Source organism: Geotrypetes seraphini, chromosome 13 (genome assembly GCF_902459505.1).
Source record: "Geotrypetes seraphini chromosome 13, aGeoSer1.1, whole genome shotgun sequence".
Classification (NCBI taxonomy): Eukaryota; Metazoa; Chordata; class Amphibia; order Gymnophiona; family Dermophiidae; genus Geotrypetes; species Geotrypetes seraphini.
In genome coordinates, this window is record NC_047096.1 from 24,918,201 (window position 1) to 24,937,737 (window position 19,537).

Genomic DNA, 19,537 nt, shown 5'->3' on the forward strand with positions numbered 1-19,537 from the left:
ACAGGCTGACATGTTAAATACCCTGAAGCATGTAATGATTTAAAGGACTTTGGGCTTTGGCCATGCGGCAATCGCGATGCTTTGTAAAAAAAGGGGCCCAAGTTTGGGGCTTTTAGTTTGGAGAAGAGAGCTGAGAGAATATACAACCCAACATCCAACACTCTCTATACCCTTAGTACTCTCTAATATTATTCTATTTACCTAATGTTATCTAAAACCACATAATTCACCCCATTCTTATCTCCTAAAGACTTCTACTTCCAGTTGGTAACTCTTTACCCACCTTTTTTTTTTTTTTTAATTACCTTAAAAATTTTATATCATCGCTTATTCTATTCTTTCAAATTTTGAATGTAATTCTTGTTTTTAGTTTGAATGTAACCCGCCTTGAACCGCAAGGTAATGGCGGAATAGAAATCACTAATGTAATGTAATGTAATATATGATTGAGGTCTATAAAATCAGCAGTGAGGAGGACAATTATTTACCTTTTCAAATAGTGGTAAGTGGAGGACACACATGAAATGAACACTCTAGTTCAGGGGTAGGGAGCTCTGGTCCTCGAGAGCCGTATTCCAGTTGAGGTTTCAAGATTTCCCCAATGAATATGCATGAGATCTATTTGCATACACTGCTTTCAATGCATATTCATTGGGGAAATCCTGAAAACACGACTGGAATACGGCTCTCGAGGACCGGAGTTCCCTACCCCTGCTCTAGTTAAAGCAAATTTGGAGAAAGTATTTTTCCACTTGATAACATTAAGCTGTAGAATTTGTTGCTGGTCAAGGCAGTTAACATGGATGGTTTAAAAAAAAAAAGATTTAGATAAGTTTCTGGATGAAAAGTTCATAAACAGTTATTAGCCATTTAGTTTTCGAAAGCTGTGTATGAGTAAGAAGGGATAGATCAACCCCTTAGGAATCCCGCTGGATACTTGTGACTTACATTGATCACTGTCAGAAACAGGATACCATGGTTGATGGATCTTTTGGTTTGATTCAATATAGTATGTTTTAGGTTTATATTTAAAGATATTTCTATATTAGTTGTATATGTGTGTGGATACATATGGTATGAAAAAAATGCCTTTTGTATGATCTGTAACTTTTCAATCTAATGGGGAAAACAGCAGCATAAGAAACAGGATAATTTGGTAGAGAAATTTGTGCATATATATATATGGGGGGAGGGGCACAGAAAGGACCAATGAACCACTATCGGAATCATACAAGTCAATGGTGCTCTGGGGGCTCCCAGCCAGTCAGGTTTTCAGGATATCCACAATGAATATTCATGAGAGAGATTTGAAGGCAGTGCAAGCAAATCTCTCTTATAAATATTCATTGTGGATATCCTGAAAACCTGACTAGCAGGGGAGCCCCCAGGACTGGTTTGAGAACCAATGACATGAGTAATCCTTGTAAGAGCAGACCCCCAGATCTGCTCCTCTGCTACAAGTAACTATATTCTAAGGCAGTGTATCGCGGCACACTGGGGAGGAGGAGAGGCGCCAACACCGCCTGCCTGCCTACAGGACGTGCCTCTCACAGCGAGAGGCACATGCTGTAGGCAAACAGCCAGGGCCAGCACCTCCTCCTCTCTGACCCTCTTTCCTGCTGGCACTCCCCACCGGCATCTCGGGGCCCGTCTGAAGGGCCTTTGTGCACGCACATGATATCATCACGCCAATGCCCACGCACATCCGGGTGCCTCGAGCTGCGGCCACTACCTTTAGTGTGCTGTAGCTCGAGAAGGTTTGCGGGACACTATTCTAAGGAGCTAGAACTGAAAGCTTGTAATACAGGGTATCTCAAAGATGGCATTTGCCCTCCGTGATCTGTAGATCTGCCCTCACTCTAGCTTGCTTTCCTCTTGTTTGATCAATTAAAATCCCAAATCACATATATGGCAAAAAGTAAAACAAAAAAAATCCTCATCACACATAAAATGTCAGCTTTTAACATTGTAGACAGGCAAGTGCCAATAGAGTCCCTTAGGACCAAGCTCTTCTTACTGTTAGTGACTGAGGGCAAATTCACAGCATGCTCTTTGCCTTGAGCCTTTTTCCCTTGATTCAGTCATGCACGGCCATCTTCAAGTTCCATGTCTGCCAAAGAGAGAGTGTTCGTTCCAAGAGTGAACATGTCATTTGAGTTTAAACTGGAGATGAGTGGAAAAGGCATTACAAGGACACCTGAAGTCACCTTACAGTTTGTGTGGTATTTCAGGTCGGTGGATGTCCCTAGAGTCTCATGACATAAGCCCCAGTTTCTACATTCTAGTGGAGCAGAGAATACCATCGGGTCTGGGTTCTTCAGGAAAGTCCCATCAGTATGATCTGATGTAACATCTGAATGGACCAAGCCTAACTTTTGGGATGTCTGTTTTAGGTACCCTTTAGCTTGATCAAGCACAGAGCAGTCCAACTCCCCCTCAAGCACAGAGCAGTCCAACTGCCCCTCAATGCATGTTTTTTGTGCCGAGTCTGAGAGATCTATGCTGAAAGGTTTGTCGCAACTGCTCCCATTTTGACTTTGGAAAGATCCATTCAAGCACTTGGATTGTTTCATGTATCCACGATGCTCAATATGTCCCTGGCTCTCATTTGCTTCACTGCACGCACCAGTGCTATTCACCAGTCCAGGTTCTCTCTTTTCCTGTATTTCATCTTTATATGTTATGGTGAGCTGTTCCCCTCTGTCTGAAGGTCGTTTTAAGCATGGAGAGTCCCTTTCCATGCTTATGCCGCTGTCATCGCTCTCGGTGGCTTTAATCTGCTTCCGACACCCCGTGTTCTCTGAAATGAGTGGGCTCCATCCCAAGGGTGTTCCTCCTGGGTAGATGCAACTGTCAGCCCTGGCGCAGTTATGTTCAGAAGCCAGCGGAGCTCCAGGTTCCAGTGTTTGCTCTGGATCATCAAGGGTAAGCGTGAAAGAGGAACAGGTATTCTCTAGGGACTGCTTCTCACTACTGAAACCGCTGTCCGTGCTCCCGCATCTGCTCTTTAACTCCGTGGACATTTTCTTCACGATAAGATCATCCAAACGTGGTGCTGTTCTGTAGTCCCAAACATGCAACCGCTGGTCCTCCGTGCAGCAAGAATGACGAGTGGCGAAAGACTTCTGAAAAACATGAAGTTACAGAACAGGGTGAAGGAAATCCAGTAAATCTTTCCCCTATCCCACACCTTCCTTCAGACATAATTTATCGCTCACAAAACCTTTTCTTTCAGAGAGTGATGTCCAAAATCAGTTCCATTGCCAGACGCCAGCTGCATTATCCAGGTTAGTGATGCATAAGGTAGTAAATGAACTCTATTCCTGAACCTTTGAATCTAATATACTAACCCCCTCTTTTACTAAGGTGTGCTAACCGATTAGTGCGCGCTAATCGATTTAGTATGTGCATGTTAGTCTATGGGCGCATTAGCGTTTAACACGTGCTAATTTGATTAGCACACGCTAATCGGTTAGCGCACCTTAGTAAAAGAGGGGGTAAGTCAGTTGTGTAGCAAGGGTAAGTGGCGCCTCCTTGCCCTCCTCTCCGCCCCCACTCCTTCCGTGCCCCCTGCTCCTTCCTAGCCCACCATACTTTTTAAAATCGTCACTAGCATGAGCAATCCTTAGTGTAGCCTGTTGCTCACACCAGCATTTGGCTTTCCTTCTGATGTCACTTCCTGGCCCCGTGACCAGGAAGTGATTTAAAGGGGAAGCCAGGCTGGCGCGAGCAGCAGGCTGAGAAGTTCTCGCATGTGAAAATTTAAAAAAAGCTGGGGGGAAGGGAGGGCATGGCGTGGGAGGGGAAGGGAGGGCATGGCAGGGGGGCAGAGATGTTCCAGCACCCCCTCCTTACTCTGCCACTGCACTTAAGAGTGCCCTCACCCCAAGGCATAGGACAAGTTTTAGGGAAACAAGCCCTTTGTGAGATTCACAACGCAAAGTTCAGACCTAAAGCTTCCACATCGGGTCGATTGTTTAATGATTTCTCTACTGGAAGAAGACCTCCCTTGATGAGAACTGAGACATTTTCTCACTATACAGTGAACAATTTTCATATTGTGGTGCTACCGTAGCAAAATACACAAACTCCACAAAAAGCAACACAAATACACAAACTCCATTACTGTAGGAGATATTTGTGGAAAAAAAAATATATATATATATTCATTTTATGTAACACATCTGCCATACCATAATAACACTAATTCCCAACATGGCAACTATCTGACCTATGAAAAAGCTGCTCTGCAAATACTACACTTACAATATCTTACTTCATTCACACTTGCAGAATATTGAAAGTCCCATAGTAAATACAGAATAAGTGACCAAGTTTCAAGTTTAATAAACATTTGATTAATGGCCTATCTTAGATTTTAGGTGATATACAATAATAAAAAAGGGGGAGGGGCATTACAAATGTAAAATATTAAACAAAAACAAATAAAGACAAAGGCGGATGAACAAGGAAACAAAAGTGAGAGGGCTGAACTACAGCGTAGCAGTGGAAAATACCAACAGAAACTGAAATGGAAACTCTGAGAAGCCAGATACTGTATGCAGTGCAAAACTGGAGAAATAGAAACTGTTGAAAATTAAAAGAGGGGGGAGCTGCACATTTTCCAAAGCAGAGAGAGAAAATAAAAAAAAACTTCCCAGTAAAGAATGAGTATGAATTTAAAAAAACCATGACCCTGGAAACACAAGAAATAATAACATGGTATCCTGTGACCACACTAACATAAGAATAGCCTTACTGGGTCAGACCAATGGTCCATCAAGCCCAGTAGCCCGTTCTCACGGTGGCCAATCCAGGTCCCTAGTACCTGGCCAAAACCCAAGGAGTAGCAACATTCCAGCATCTTAAAGAATAGCAAGATTCTGGAACCCCAATGAGAGCAACATTCCAGAGCTGAGATTGTGATGTCATAATACCTCGTCAGTGATGTTACAGTGGCTTAATTGTCCTATACTTGGCTCATGAATGAACACAATAATAGCCTTACTGGGTCAGACCAATGGTCCATCAAGCCCAGTAGCCCATTCTCATGGTGGCCAATCCAGGTCCCTAGTACCTGGCCAAAACCCAAGGAGTAGCAACATTCCAACATCTCAAAGAATAGCAAGATTCTGGAACCCCAATGAGAGCAACATTCCAGAGCTGAGGTTGTGATGTCATAATGCCTCATTCCACAGTGCCTCAGAGCCAACCTCATCAGTGATGCTACAATGACTTAATTGTCCTATGTGTGGCTCACGTAAGAACATAAGAATAGCCTTACTGGGTCAGACCAATGGTCCATCAAGCCCAGTAGCCCGTTCTCACGGTGGCCAATCCAGGTCCCTAGTACCTGGCCAAAACCCAAGGAGTAGCAACATTCCAGCATCTCAAAGAATAGCAAGATTCTGGAACCCCAATGAGAGCAACATTCCAGAGCTGAGATTGTGATGTCATAATACTTCGTCAGTGATGTTACAGTGGCTTAATTGTCCTATACTTGGCTCATGAATGAACACAAGAATAGCCTTACTGGGTCAGACCAATGGTCCATCAAGCCCAGTAGCCCATTCTCATGGTGGCCAATCCAGGTCCCTAGTACCTGGCCAAAACCCAAGGAGTAGCAACATTCCAACATCTCAAAGAATAGCAAGATTCTGGAACCCCAATGAGAGCAACATTCCAGAGCTGAGATTGTGATGTCATAATACCTCATTCCACAGTGTCTCAGAGCCAACCTCTTCAGTGATGTTACAGTGGCTTAATTGTCCTATACTTGGCTCATGAATGAACACAAGAATAGCCTTACTGGGTCAGACCAATGGTCCATCAAGCCCAGTAGCCCATTCTCATGGTGGCCAATCCAGGTCCCTAGTACCTGGCCAAAACCCAAGGAGTAGCAACATTCCAACATCTCAAAGAATAGCAAGATTCTCGAACCCCAATGAGAGCAACATTCCAGAGCTGAGATTGTGATGTCATAATACCTCATTCCACAGTGTCTCAGAGCCAACCTCGTCAGTGATGTTACAGTGGTTTAATTGTCCTATACTTGGCTCATGAATGAACACAAGAATAGCCTTACTGGGTCAGACCAATGGTCCATTAAGCCCAGTAGCCTGTCCTCATGGTGGCCAATCTAGGTCCCTAGTACCTGTCCAAAACCCAAGGAGTACCAACATTCCATGCTACCGATCCAGGGCAAGCGTGGCTTCCCCATGTCTTTCTCACCAGAGACAATCTATAGAACATCATCAGAACCCTAGACTTGCCTGTCTTCTCTTTTCCCAAGCCAGTTTCTTTACTGCTCAATGTATTATTTTGACAACATGGATAAACTATCATACAAAGAAAGTTTCTTGAACTGAGAATGGGACCTTTATGCTTCTTGTATAAGTACTATGCCATAGCTGCTCAGTTTTATACCAGGGGGTTCCTAACCTTTTTTGGTTCCTGCACCCCTTTAAACGATCAACAAAATCCTCATGCCCCCCCTTTCCTAAATCAAATATCCAATTTGGTGCTATCACGTACCAGTGATTCTGGAGTGCTTGCTGGTTTCTTAATGTACCAGCAAATGAAGATCTTTCCAAAACTGGCAATAATGGTGAGGATGCAAACACAGGCAAGAATAATGATCGTATTGCTGCTTGTTCTCTCTGTGGAAGAAATGGGTGAGAGTTAGACACAAAGCTGTGCCATACGGACCAGAGAACTTTTGGCACAGGAATCCTGCAGCAAAGGGATGTGGATTTGTTGGTGTGCCTTAAAAAAAATTAGTACATGCTAAATTGATTTAACACACATTAACCTAGGAATTAATGCACGTTAAGTTGATTCAGCATGTGTTTTAAAACTTATTAAAATGTACGTAATAATAATAACAGTCTATATGCCGCAGGACCGTGAAGTTCTATGCGGTTTACAGTGATTAATAATGCATCAAATTGAGTAGAACTCACAAGTTAAAAACTAGTGACTAACAGCTCTAGATATCAGTTATGAAATGAATCAAAAGCATTCAATAGTTCCGTAAAAGTCAGACATTGAACATGAACCAGTGGCTTACACATCCTTTCTGTAAGCATGCTGTATTCCTATGTGGCGCATGGAATAGGAGACGGTGTCCGGTCAAAAGCGCGCCGGAACAAAGGCGTGCCCAGACAATTGAGCGCAGCGCGCGCCACCGTGCCGCTCTAAATTACTGTTTTTAGCGCTCCGACGGGGGTGTGTGTGGGGGGGAACCCCCCCACTTTACTTAATAGATATCGCGCCGCGTTGTGGGGGGTGTGGGGGGTTGTAACCCCCCACATTTTACTGAAAACTTCACTTTTTCCCTGTTTTTAGGGAAAAAGTTCAGTTTACAGTAAAATGTGGAGGATTACAACCCCCCAAACCCCCCATAACGCCGGTGCGATGTCTATTAAGTAAACTGGGGGGGTTCCCCAACAAAACCCCCCGTCGGAGCCCCTAAAAACTGTAAATTAGAGCAGCGCAGCGACACGCGCTGTGCTCAATTGTCGGCACGCGCTTTTGTCTTTCGCGCCGTTGTCTATGAACCATAGGAGACAGGGAAGCATCACATTAATAAGACATACATTGGACATAGAGCCTTTCAGATAAGTCATGGAACTGCCATGAATAAATATGCTAATCAGAGTGGGGGAGGCAGAGGCTTTGTTGCCTTACAGCCCACTGCTCTAGCCAAGGCTCAAATTCCACAGCTACCGCTTGTGATCTTGGGCAAGTCACTGAAGGGCAAATTCTATAAGAAGCGCCCAAAAGTTAGGTGCCTCTATAGCTTGTTCAGCGCGATTCAAGTAAAATTGGGTGCTGTTTAGTGAATCACGCTGAGCGGCACCTATTTTGTAGGCGGTCATTAAACAGACCAGCTCTAGGCACAACTAAAAGTTAGGCGCCCATGCGCGCGCTTAAGCACGCTTAAGAGCAGCGATTCTGTAAGAAGGCGCCTAACATGCATAGCGCCTAAATTCTTATAGGTGCCTTGTTACAGCATCACGCTTTCTTGATAGGCGCCTAGGTTTCAAGCAGTGCTGATTAAAAAGCTTAATTGAGCTTGTTCAATTTAGATTAGAGAATGACATGGTGACAAAATTCATCACCGTCCCCGCGGATAACCGCAGGAAACCATCTTCATGTCATTCTTTAAAGAGAGAGGGAAGAATCAGAGTATAATTGGGCACAACCACTGACCCGCAAGCTTTGCTTTGAAGAATGCTGGTGTAGAAGGACTGAGGTTGAGATAGACACTAAAGAATGACAGTCTCTGGTATCCAGAGCAGATATTGTGATGTCATAATGCCTCATTCCACCAGTGCCTAAGAGCCAATCACATCAGTGATGTCACAATGGCTTTATTATCCTTGGCTCACATAAGAATCAGAGTATGAATGGCCACAACCACTGACCCGCAAGCTTTGCTTTGAAGAATGCTGGTGTAGAAGGACTGAGGTTGAAATAGACACTAGAAAATGACATGGGATTATTTCCCGCGGTTATCCGCGGGGACGGGAACGGTGATGAATTTTGTCACCGTGTCATTCTCTAATTTAGATCTAGTTGAGTGCCTCCGAAATAGGTGCCTAACTTTAGGCGCTGGTTACAGAATTTGGGCCTTAATCTTCCATTACCTCAGGTACAAAATTAGTTCATAAAGCCCTACAGGGTGTAGGAAAACACTTGAATGCAATTCACCTTTGAACTACTTTGAAAAGACTTAAGCTAAATCTATAATATGGGATATTGGGCTTTCAACATGGGCATCAAATGAATACGTACATCACCTTCCTACTTCTTGGAGTCTATGGCCCCCTTAAATGAATAGGAGAGGTTTGACCATAGGATGCTAAGTGCGTAGTGACTCCCATTCTGTTTCTCTTTCCTGTAGTAACAATGCACTAATACATAGACCTATATTGAGAATGACATAAAATTTGTGACAAAATGCTTATATATATATATATAAAGTGTACCACTCTACGGCTAGTAGTCCTCCAGTATGTTTATTATCCAGCCTTAATATTAGCTCTTTATTCAAATTAAATAAAAGCTGAATATATTTCTAATTCATCCTTGTTGTTAATTGTTTGTAAAGGACGCCTCAGCTCCACCACTCCACTGCAGTATTATCTCACAACTGCGGGAAGAATTACGTGGCGCCTCATCATTGGCTGCCCATTCTAGTTCCTTATTAGTTTCTCTCGACTCATGTGATATCTTTATAGAATAGTATTTAAATATTGTAGAATAAATATTTCTCACAAACTTAAGAGTGGAGTCGGATGACGGCAGCGACCTCGGGAGACCCTTGATAAAGCACTTTTTTGTGCGAAACATGTCGGGTCAGACTCCCAGGTTTTGGCTGGAACTAAGCTAAGTACTTTTTGCACTTTATATTTATTCTATATTTATTCTACAATATTTAAATACTATTCTATAAAGATATCACATGAGTCGAGAGATACTAATAAGGAACTAGAATGGGCAGCCACGTAATTCTTCCCGCAGTTGTGAGATAATACAGCGGTGGAGTGGTGGGGCTGAGGCGTCCTTTACAAACAATTAACAACAGGGATGAATTAGAAATATATCCAGCTTTTATTTAATTTGAATATATATATAAAGTGTACATCTCACCTTCCTCTGGCACAGAAACACAGTGTTCTTTGCTGCGAACGCCAGGGTTGGGCCTGCTTTTGCTCTCAGCACACACACTGATGCAGTACTGCTGATTCCAGACCAGGTTAGACAGCTCAAACTGCATGAGGTCCACCACCTGCACAAACTAGAAAGAGCAGAAATGTGACTTGCGTGTCATTCTGTCCGGTAGCCCACCCCTTCTTACCCACTCGATCTGCTTATAATGCAAATGGATCATGCGTCTGTAACATATTATCCTATATAATAAAAGGTTAGTGGCGCATGCGCTTTCAAAATAGCGTGATTACTGCGGCCGTGGTGTGTGATCCGTGGCCGTGTTCCATTTTAGAACCCGGCCAATGATCACTCTGGCCACTCCCCTTCTCCCGCCCTCACCAACCCGAAGGAAGCTCAACAGACCTCCCGCCCTCACCTCACCAACCCGAAGCAAGCTGGACCATACCTCCCGCCCTCGCTCACCGCTGCTGTCGCTGCCGCTGATCCTCCTCTTCGAGGCAGCCTGCGATCGTGGCGGGCCTCGCAGGCCGCTTTCCGGCCTCGGTGGCAGGCTCCCTCTGACGCACGGGATCACGTCAGGGGGGGGAGCGTGCTTCCGGGTTGGGGAACGGCCTGCGAAGTTCGCTGGGGCCGGCCACCACGATCGTGGCCTGCTTTGAAGAGGAGCAGGCCAGAAGACGCCGGGATGGAGGGAGGGTAAGCAGGGGGATTAATTCAGGGGCCAGAGGGAGAGGGAAAGGGGCCATGGAGAGATAGGGAGAGGGAAAGGGGGCTGCTTTGGGGGGGAGGTGTGCTGGGGACAGACAGTTTTACTCTGGGGGGGAAGACAGAAGGGGCCATGAAGAGACAGGGAGAAGAAAAGGGGTCTGCTTTGGGGGAGGGGTATGCTGGGGGGAGACAGAAGGGGCCATGGAGAGATAGGGAGAGGGAAAAGGGGCTGCTTTGGGTGGGAGGTGTGTGCTGGAGGCAGACAGCTTTGCTCGAGGGGGGGGGGGGACAGAAGGACACAGACAGCGGCCAAGGAGAGAGAGATAAAGAAACACAGACAGACAGACACTCTATTCTAGCACCCGTTAATGTAACGGGCTTAAAGACTAGTATTGAATAAATGAATGTAGGCATCAGAATAATATCCAATTGTGATGATAACTAAATAACTATAGGACAAACTGCAGAAATGTACAAGATGCAGGCGTAGTTTATTAAAACTAATGAAGTGCAGTAAACAATACAACCTTATTACCAACCAGGGGACCCGACACGGTCCGTGTTTCGGATAACACGCCTTCCTCAGGGGTCCGTGGTGGTTAAGGTGTAAAATGTGGCCGCACAAAAGATAACAAACTGAATAGCGCTGAATTTATGGGGAAAATAGCAGGTGGTAGTAGTACTTTTCACTTCTCTATTACCCTCCAGGTACTTTAGTTAGATTGTGAGCCTTCGGGACAGTAAGGGAATTTTTCTTATTTCTAATCTTAATGTATATTTTCTGTAAACCGCTTAGAACTTAACGGATGTAGCGGTATATAAGAAATAAATTACATTACATTACATCTTGGAGGATTCTGGTGGTTTCAAACAGTTGGCACTGAAGCGACTATAGAGTAATTGCGGAAGATCGTGAATGCTCTCATTTGGCTCTTCGGTTTGTTATCTTTTGTGCGGCCACATTTTACACCTTAACCACCACGGACCCCTGAGGAAGGCGTGTTATCCGAAACACGGACCGTGTCGGGTCCCCTGGTTGGTAATAAGGTTGTATTGTTTACTGCACTTCATTAGTTTTAATAAACTACGCCTGCCTCTTGTACATTTCTGCAGTTTGTCCGTTGTTGTTTTTTTGCTTGCTGCTTGCTTCACTGCAGACTACGTTGGATTCCCCTTTTCTTTGAACTAAATAACTATATTCATATAACATATTATAGACATGGGGCATTATCTGCAGCATTTGGTTGGTGAAAAGCACAATAAAATTCTTTGCATCCGCTTTTGAACTGCTCATGAGCAGATATTGGCTGGAAGCAGATGAATAAGCACATTATTGATATTGCGGCTTTGTAAAAGAGGCCCATAATTTGTCACTGATCTTATATTTGAGAGAGAGAATTCACCACTTGGCAGAGAGATTAATCTGAAACGAATTTGGATAAACTAGGCTTCTACACGGTCAGCTTGTTTTACAAAGCCACGCTAGCAGCTGCCGTGCGGCAACAGCCCAGAAGTCTTTTAAATCTCTATGGGCTTCGGGGCCATTACTGCGCGGCTTTGTAAACCAGGCCCTGTATTTTAACTGTATGTAGGATAATGAAAAGCCAGATAATGTCTAGATTTTATATCACAATTCTTAGATGATAAGTTGACCAAATCTATCTTATAGCCTGGAACTGGCTACTTCAGTCCTTTCCAGCATATGTTTCTGAAATGTGTGAATGGTGTACAGCAGGGGTCTCAAAGTCCCTCCTTGAGGGCCGCAATCCAGTCGGGTTTTCAGGATTTCCCCAATGAATATGCATGAGATCTATGTGCATGCACTGCTTTCAATGCATATTCATTGGGGAAATCCTGAAAACCCGACTGGATTGCGGCCCTCAAGGAGGGACTTTGAGATCCCTGGTGTACAGCATCTCGAAGAAAGCACAGAAGCACACATTCAGGTACACCTTGAAGACTGATCCACTAATATAGTGTAAGCGCAGCACACATACGGTGGTAGTTTTAGGAATATTTGTGCAGTGTGAGAGAGAGGCAGAATGAAATATGAACATGTGTCAATAGGAATATCCTTACTGTGAAGTTATCTGATGCCCTCCTGACATACACTTTGTATATGAGGTTATATATGAAGATATTTTTGAGTTCAACCGTGATATTCTGTCTTCTCAAGGAGGGAGATTTCATCTTGACATAAACTGTATTTCTTTCTACATTCAAGGATAAATGCAGAGCTGGTAAAATAACTGGAAAAAATGCACAAGAGAAACTGAGTCAGGTTTTCAGAAATGTTTATCACACAGCTCTAAGATAAAGGAGCAGAAGGGAAAACTACATCCTACCCTGCTATAGGAGTACTGCCTTTCCACCCCTCCAGAAATATTAGAGACTGAAGCCCCAATGCACAAAAGGCTTTCCATGCCAGTCTTACTGGCAGGAAATCCCTCCTCCTGATGCACCAAAGGGTTCTCCTCGGCTGCTACCAACCTCGTAGTAACCACTGAGACATCTATCTAAAATCAGGGGTCTCAAAGTCCCTCCTTGAGGGCCGCAATCCAGTCAGATTTTCAGGATTTCCCCAATGAATATGCATCAAGCCCTCCCCACCAGACCAGAACCTGACCCCCCATCCCCTTTAGCACCCTGTACTTTTTTTCAAATTGATAGGAAGGGTGCCCACTCCCTCCTGCCTCAAGTGGCTTGAAGCCACTGTCAGCTGAGCCAGCAGAAGAAGCCCCAAACATCTGAGCGACAGGGGGAGCCCCAAAGCCACCGATCAGCAGCTTCCAGGAGTCCTGCCAACAGCTGATATAGGATTCCCCTGCTGTGATCAGCTCGGCCGGCAGAGCAGTGACAAGATTTCTTTTAGCAGGAGAGGTTCGGGGAGGCAGGAGGGGGCGCTCTGCTAGCGATTGCTCTCCTGAGCAAGTGCCAGGCACAGTTCCTTCCCCTTTTACCGGCTTTATATCACGCAAATAGCATGATATAATTTGCATTCTATTCATGCAGAGCATCATTCGTTGGGGAAAAATTGCTCCCGTCATGGTCATTTTTACCATGGTGACAGAGCATTGTGCATTGGGGCTTGAGTCTGCACCATACCGTCCTCTGGGGACAATAACTGACGTAGCACCAGGTTCCCCATGAATGTGCAATGTGGCTGTTTGCATTTTGATCCTGAGCAGAGTGGTTCTTCTGAATAACCATTCCAGGCCCACTGAGGCTCAGCAGTGCTGCGGTATCATTCTCTTTGGGGAGGGGGGGGGGGAGGGTTCTGATCTAGAGGTGTTCCATCATGATCCCCAGTGGCTTTTTAGCCATTCACATACACCAAACGTCTGAAATAATGCACCAAATGTGAGGGAGATGGTGCTCAATATGGGAGCCTGGGTCTGCATCAAGGCATCCTGTGATTACTCTGATTTGGGATGAGAGGAAGGTGCCTCTACAGCAGTCAAATAGCCTAAGTCTGCACCGTGTCCTTCTGCCAAGACTTTATCCAGGGATAGGGCGGAGGTGCAAAAGTCTGCTTCATACCATCCTTAGGCGAGAAACGGTTGGTTCTGGACCATTCTGAGATCTGGTCTTCCAGAACAGCCTGAACTCTGCCAAAGTAGCTGTGATTGGGATCCATCGTCTCTGCGGTAAGGTCGCATGAGAGGCTGACAGTCTGGGCACAGTGTTTGGCAGTCTCCCAGTTGCTGCTGCCGTAACTAGGGGGGGTGATAGGAAATATTTGTTAATCGGTTTACAGATCTCTGCCTTCCAGCATGAGCACTTTCAGATATCTTCACGTCTAGAACAATGACCCAGTCACTGAATTTAGCCCCCCCCCCCTGTGGTGGTAACAGCTCTGACACACTTTTTAAAAGGGGATGGGGTTAATTAATTAATTACTCATTTGCGTAAAATTTGATATTCCACCTTTCTAACATAAGTTTATTAAGGCAGGTTAAAATATAAAAAGGTATCTATTCTATGAAACAAAATAAAACAAATGCTGAAATCAATACAATACACAAAAAGATGGGTATGACAAAATAGCACAACAACCAATAACCCAAAAAAACATGCTAATGGACAGAAAATGGAGAAAAAATACCCCCCCCCCCAATCATCCTGGAGTGCTATTACCACCATAGTAAGTTGGTGACATTCTTCAACAGCCAATGGCACTTCTAGGAATGCTCACTTTGTGCAAAGTACAACTATTACTACCGTATTTCCCCGCATATAGGTCGCCCTTCAGCATAGGTTGCACCCATATATAGGCTGCAGAAAAGGGCGGCCTAAGTTTATAAACTGGAAGATAAGCCGCCCCTTGGTATTAGGCACGGTTTATCTTCCGGTATCTCCCCTGACTTTTAAAATATTCTCCCCCCCCCCCCCCGGTACCTTTTTCGGAGTTCCCTGGACAGCGGATGGCGAATCTCCAGTGCAGCCGCGATCTCTTCAACATCTGGCCTACCCCCGCACCACCTGCTGAATGGCTGATGTCAGCTCTTGAGGGACTCACGAGACTCGGACTCGCGAGAACTGATGTCAGCCACTCAGTCCACGAGATTGTGGCTACCCTGCATTGCTGGAGATTCGCCGTCCGCCTTCCAGGGGGCTCCAAAAAAGGTACCCGGGGGGGGGAGATTTTAAAAGGCAGGGGAGTACCAGGGTGGGGGGGGGATGATTTACAATCGCTGCATAGGCCGCCCCATAAAACTAGGCCACACCTCATACATTCGTGTATAGGCTGCGGCCTATATATGGGGAAATACGGTACTATTTATTATTTCTATAGCACTGAAAGGCATACGCAGTGCTGTACATTTTAACAGACAATAGACAGTCCCTGCTCAGAAGAGCTTAAAATCTAATTTAGATGGGACATTTCGGGGTTGGGGAGATTCTGGTAGAGGAAATGATACAGTGGGTCTAGGGATCTGGCAGCCGTGAGTGGGAGTTAAGAGTTGAAAGCAGTCTTTTTTTTAAAAAGTGGGCTTTTAGCTTGGATTTCAACACTGCCAGGGATGGAGCACGACGTATTGATTCAGGCAACCCGTTCCAGGCATACGGCGCCGAAAGAAAGAAGGGACATGCCAGTGGCTGCTGAAGCATGGCCGGGGGACTCAGCTGGCAAGGCTTGGACATCCCTGCCAGCCATTGAACTGGTACTGCAATTTTGGAGTGGTCTTGAGCTAAATTATTTTGGGGGTGGGTCAGGTCCCTGAGGGCCCCCCCCAGCTCTTGGCTACACCCCTGGTCCAACCCCACAAAAACAGGAGCTTAGTGGCTCAACACAAACATCTCCTACTTCAAACAAGCAAACATAATACTATCTGTAGATAGACCTTTCTCTGCGTCTCTATCTCGGGCTTAGTTCAGTGTGGGGAGAGGGGACCGAGTCCAGTGGTAGCAGCACCAGCAGCTGCTTTTGGAGGAGTGCTGGCTTCTATTATGTTGTTACCATAACAGAATACGTCTGGAAGACTAAGAATCTTTTTGCTTTAATAGGTAATATTGCAAAGTATCTCTATCTTGAAAATGATCATTCATGCTAGCTACAGAGATGATGTGTGCCACTGCTGGGTAAGCCTCAGCCCAAAGTAAGTGGACCCCTGCTCACCCAGGCCCGCCCATTAGAGTATGATCTATCACAGGACCTATTTAATCCCTATGGGCCCTGCTGCAGATAACATGCACTGATCTTTAGTAAAAGACTCCCCAAGGGAGCACAAGTTAAACTGTAAAGAAAGCATGTCTTGTGGTCAAAAAGTGATTTGTGGAGTATGGAACTCAAGAGAACCACTCTTATTGACATTGGTGCAGGCAGTCCCCAAGTTACAGACACCTGACTTAAGTACGACTCATACTTAAGAACTTGGTTGCGGCTTCATTTGATTTCACTGAGCAATATTTCCGGTGGCAAAGACTCCTACACTTCTGCAGCAGATTCAGGAATGATACATGGCCACATTAAGAACAGTGTGTGGTTGTGAATGCTGTACCTTAGAGGGAACACTGGGGGACAGTTGGCCCCTTTGTCAGCTGGAAGCAGAGGTAAGCAGCATAAATCTTAAAATCTAAAGGTTCTGAGTTACATACAAATCTGACTTAAGAACAGTTTTAGAAATGTAACTCGTCCTTAACCCGAGGACTGTCTGTCACTAAGTCTCAACATTTTAAAATACCCTTCATAAATTTTGACTTTTTAATGTTTTGTCCTAATATTTGATTCTTAAAATGTTGTTTTTATTTTAATTGTCCTAACAAATTTTGTCTCTTAAAATGTTGTTTTAAAAATTGTCTTAAAACTTGTATGTTTCCCTACACTGTTTTTTAAATATTGTTCATCGCTTAGAATGTTTTAAATAGGTGATTTATCAAATAAAAATGAACTTGAACTTAATATGAAGCTGTTCTGACTGTTTCACCTCAAGATGGAAACAAAGAACAGAGAAAAGGGATGTGATGGGAGCAGAGAGGGGGTTCCTTTTCTCTATCATTAGACTATGTTATGATGTATTTGTGCTATGGATTATATAGATATTGCTCTTGTTTGGGGGGGGGGGGGTTTCTGGGTTTAGCCTACACAATTGACTGTTTTGGGGTTTAATAGAACTGCTATGGAATTCCCTTCCCAAGGAAGGCCATGTAGGAAATATTAAGTATTGTTCCTAAGCTGTGAAGATGTGGTTGTTATTCAAATAACTGATCTGAATATATACTATTTCACTTATTTTGTCTTTCAGTCCTGTTTCCTTTAAAGTTTAGTTTTAGTTTACGATGAGATGTGATTTGAGTTATCTATTGTTATTTTATTTTAGATGATACAGTATATGGTTTTATTTTTATTTATCTTTGGTTTTATATTCGATGATTTCTGGTTTTATTTTATGTCACAGTTGAGCCATGCTTTCAGCATTCTTTTTTTTTTTAATTTCTTTTTAAATAGAAATGCAAGTAAATAAGGTAATATATTATCATCACAGGAGATACAGTAAAAGCTCTGGAAACTACAGTCATAACAAACATATTTCCTCAGATAAAAAGTATAAAACTTCTGAGAATTCTCAGCACAGGAATCAAGCTAGTCAGTGAGGACATCCTAGAGCGCCATTCCACCCATCCTCACCATAGACCCTCAGGACTCACAGTTTGTACTCCACTTGATACCAGACCATCCGTGTGGTATTCAGTCCTGGCTCCCAAGTCAGGATATGATGATAAAAGTCATTGGTTTTAAACTGCACCTGAGTTGGAGAAGGCAGACTTTCCCCTGCAGATTACAAATTACAGATATACCTTTAGTCTTTTGATAATGTGCTAAGGAGATACCCTAACTAAAAAGAGGCTTTCTCTTCTATTTACATTATAATAAGTCTTTCAATGATGAATGAGTAGCCTAGTGGTTAAAATCAGTAGGTTGAGACCCAGGGAAACCAAGAGTTCAAATCCCATCTCTACCACCAAGATTCCTTTGTGAGCTTGAGCAAGTCATGTCACCCTCCACTGCTTCAGGTACAAACTTATATTGAGAATTATGCTCATATATTGGCCTCTCTGAAAATTTACTACTTAAATTTTACTTAAATGCTCTCTCAACTCTCTAAATTTAGAAGCATAAAAAGTGGTTGGTAACACAGGTGGATTTAGGGCAAGGAGAAATAGGGACAGCAATGATTTTCAGTACTAGGCTTAAAAATCTAGTTAAACAAATAGCAGGCTTGCATTTATGAATATAACTTTTAAGTTCCTAAATTAAGCTGAATTTTCAGCAGCAAAGGTATGTGCTTTAATTGGCTGAAAATTGGACTGGAGCATTTTTTGAATATTGGGCCTTAGATTGTATGCCCTCTGGATACAGGGAAAAACTATAGCACCTCATGTAAATTGTCTTCAGCTGCATTTTAAAAAATTTGACGTCCTTGGGGCATTTCTCAAAATCAGGAACTAATAAAGCAAATGTGAAAATGTAACAATGACAGCATTATATAGGCAGACAGGAAGTGTGGGTGTGGGTGGGGGAAGTGGAGGGACTGGACTTCTGGGTGTGACCTCACAATGGGGAAAAAAAGAGAACTTGTAACATTCATGAGCCCAGGGCAGAGAATGAGTTTCCCTCCTCTCTGGATAAGAGAAGAGGTGTCATCTATGGGGGAGGAGGAAAGGAGATGGGGAATGTCCCCAAAGGAAAAGAGAACACTTGGCATCCTGGGGGGGAGGGGGGGGGAAGTGAGACTAACATCCAAGGTTACTTAGTTTTACCGAATGACACTACCATAGGACCAAAAATCTAGCTAAATATCACAAAATAAACACTAGAGACTACTTAAAATAAACATTCAATAGAAAGGCATTAAGGATGACCTAAAAGCACAAGTGCTCTGTGCCCTCCTCCTGCTACCATGTCACTTTTGACAGTAGCACAGAAGGATACAATGCCATCCCTCACAGGTTTAATCACACAGACTACTACTGTATCACCCCAAAAAACACAACTCCAAAATAATCCCACAGCCTGCAGAGAGACTGTTACAGAATATCTTGTTTACTGATTGAATCCCTCATAAAAGATATTTCCTTTGGGCACTGAAGACGAATGAATAACACAAGCCAGGGTTTAACCCCCCCTCCCCCCCCCCCCACACTTTTAAGTTTACTTTCCCTAACTACTATCATAGCACAGAACGACTTTCTTCTCACTTCCCACAACTAAAGATTCTGTGCGCCCTTGAAGGTCACAACTGCTTTAATCTCCAGGAGATCCCTCACCTTGTGAGCAGAATGTCAGCAGAATGCCAGCTGCCAGTACTGGGACGACACTTCTTGCCATTCTGGAGATGCCAGCATGATCTGTCGCACTAACAGTCCTGGGGGGGACCCTCCAACGTTTTTGATTTGTTTCTGTGCCTTCGGGTTCAGCCTTCTGGTAGGCGGGAAGGGGTGGGTACAACGGTCACTTCCTTGTCATGCTGCACCCATCCCTTTCCACTGTGTGTGATGTGAAAGCATCAGCACTACTGAACAGAGAGCCTGGATCACCCAAGAGCAGAAGCAGAAAGCATTACTGGGTTTAGTGTGGTTCTGCTGCAGGTTTTACTGGCCCAAGCAGGGCAGAAAGGGTTTCAGCATGGGTGTTAAATCGTCAGTGCTG

The 19,537-nt window shown here is 44.1% G+C and overlaps 1 protein-coding gene across 1 annotated transcript; it reads right to left on the bottom strand.

Annotated features, from left to right (window-relative positions):
* Positions 1-1,383: 1,383 nt before the first annotated feature.
* IL10RA (interleukin 10 receptor subunit alpha) lies at positions 1,384-19,236 on the bottom strand. Its single transcript, XM_033917612.1, has 7 exons — positions 19,156-19,236; positions 17,536-17,659; positions 13,927-14,102; positions 12,466-12,635; positions 9,658-9,805; positions 6,535-6,659; positions 1,384-3,125 (listed from the first exon to the last, which is right to left on the bottom strand). The coding sequence occupies exons 1-7, from the start codon at positions 19,214-19,216 to the stop codon at positions 2,082-2,084; spliced, it is 1,848 nt and encodes a 615-aa protein (XP_033773503.1). The 5' UTR covers positions 19,217-19,236; the 3' UTR covers positions 1,384-2,081.
* Positions 19,237-19,537: the final 301 nt, after the last annotated feature.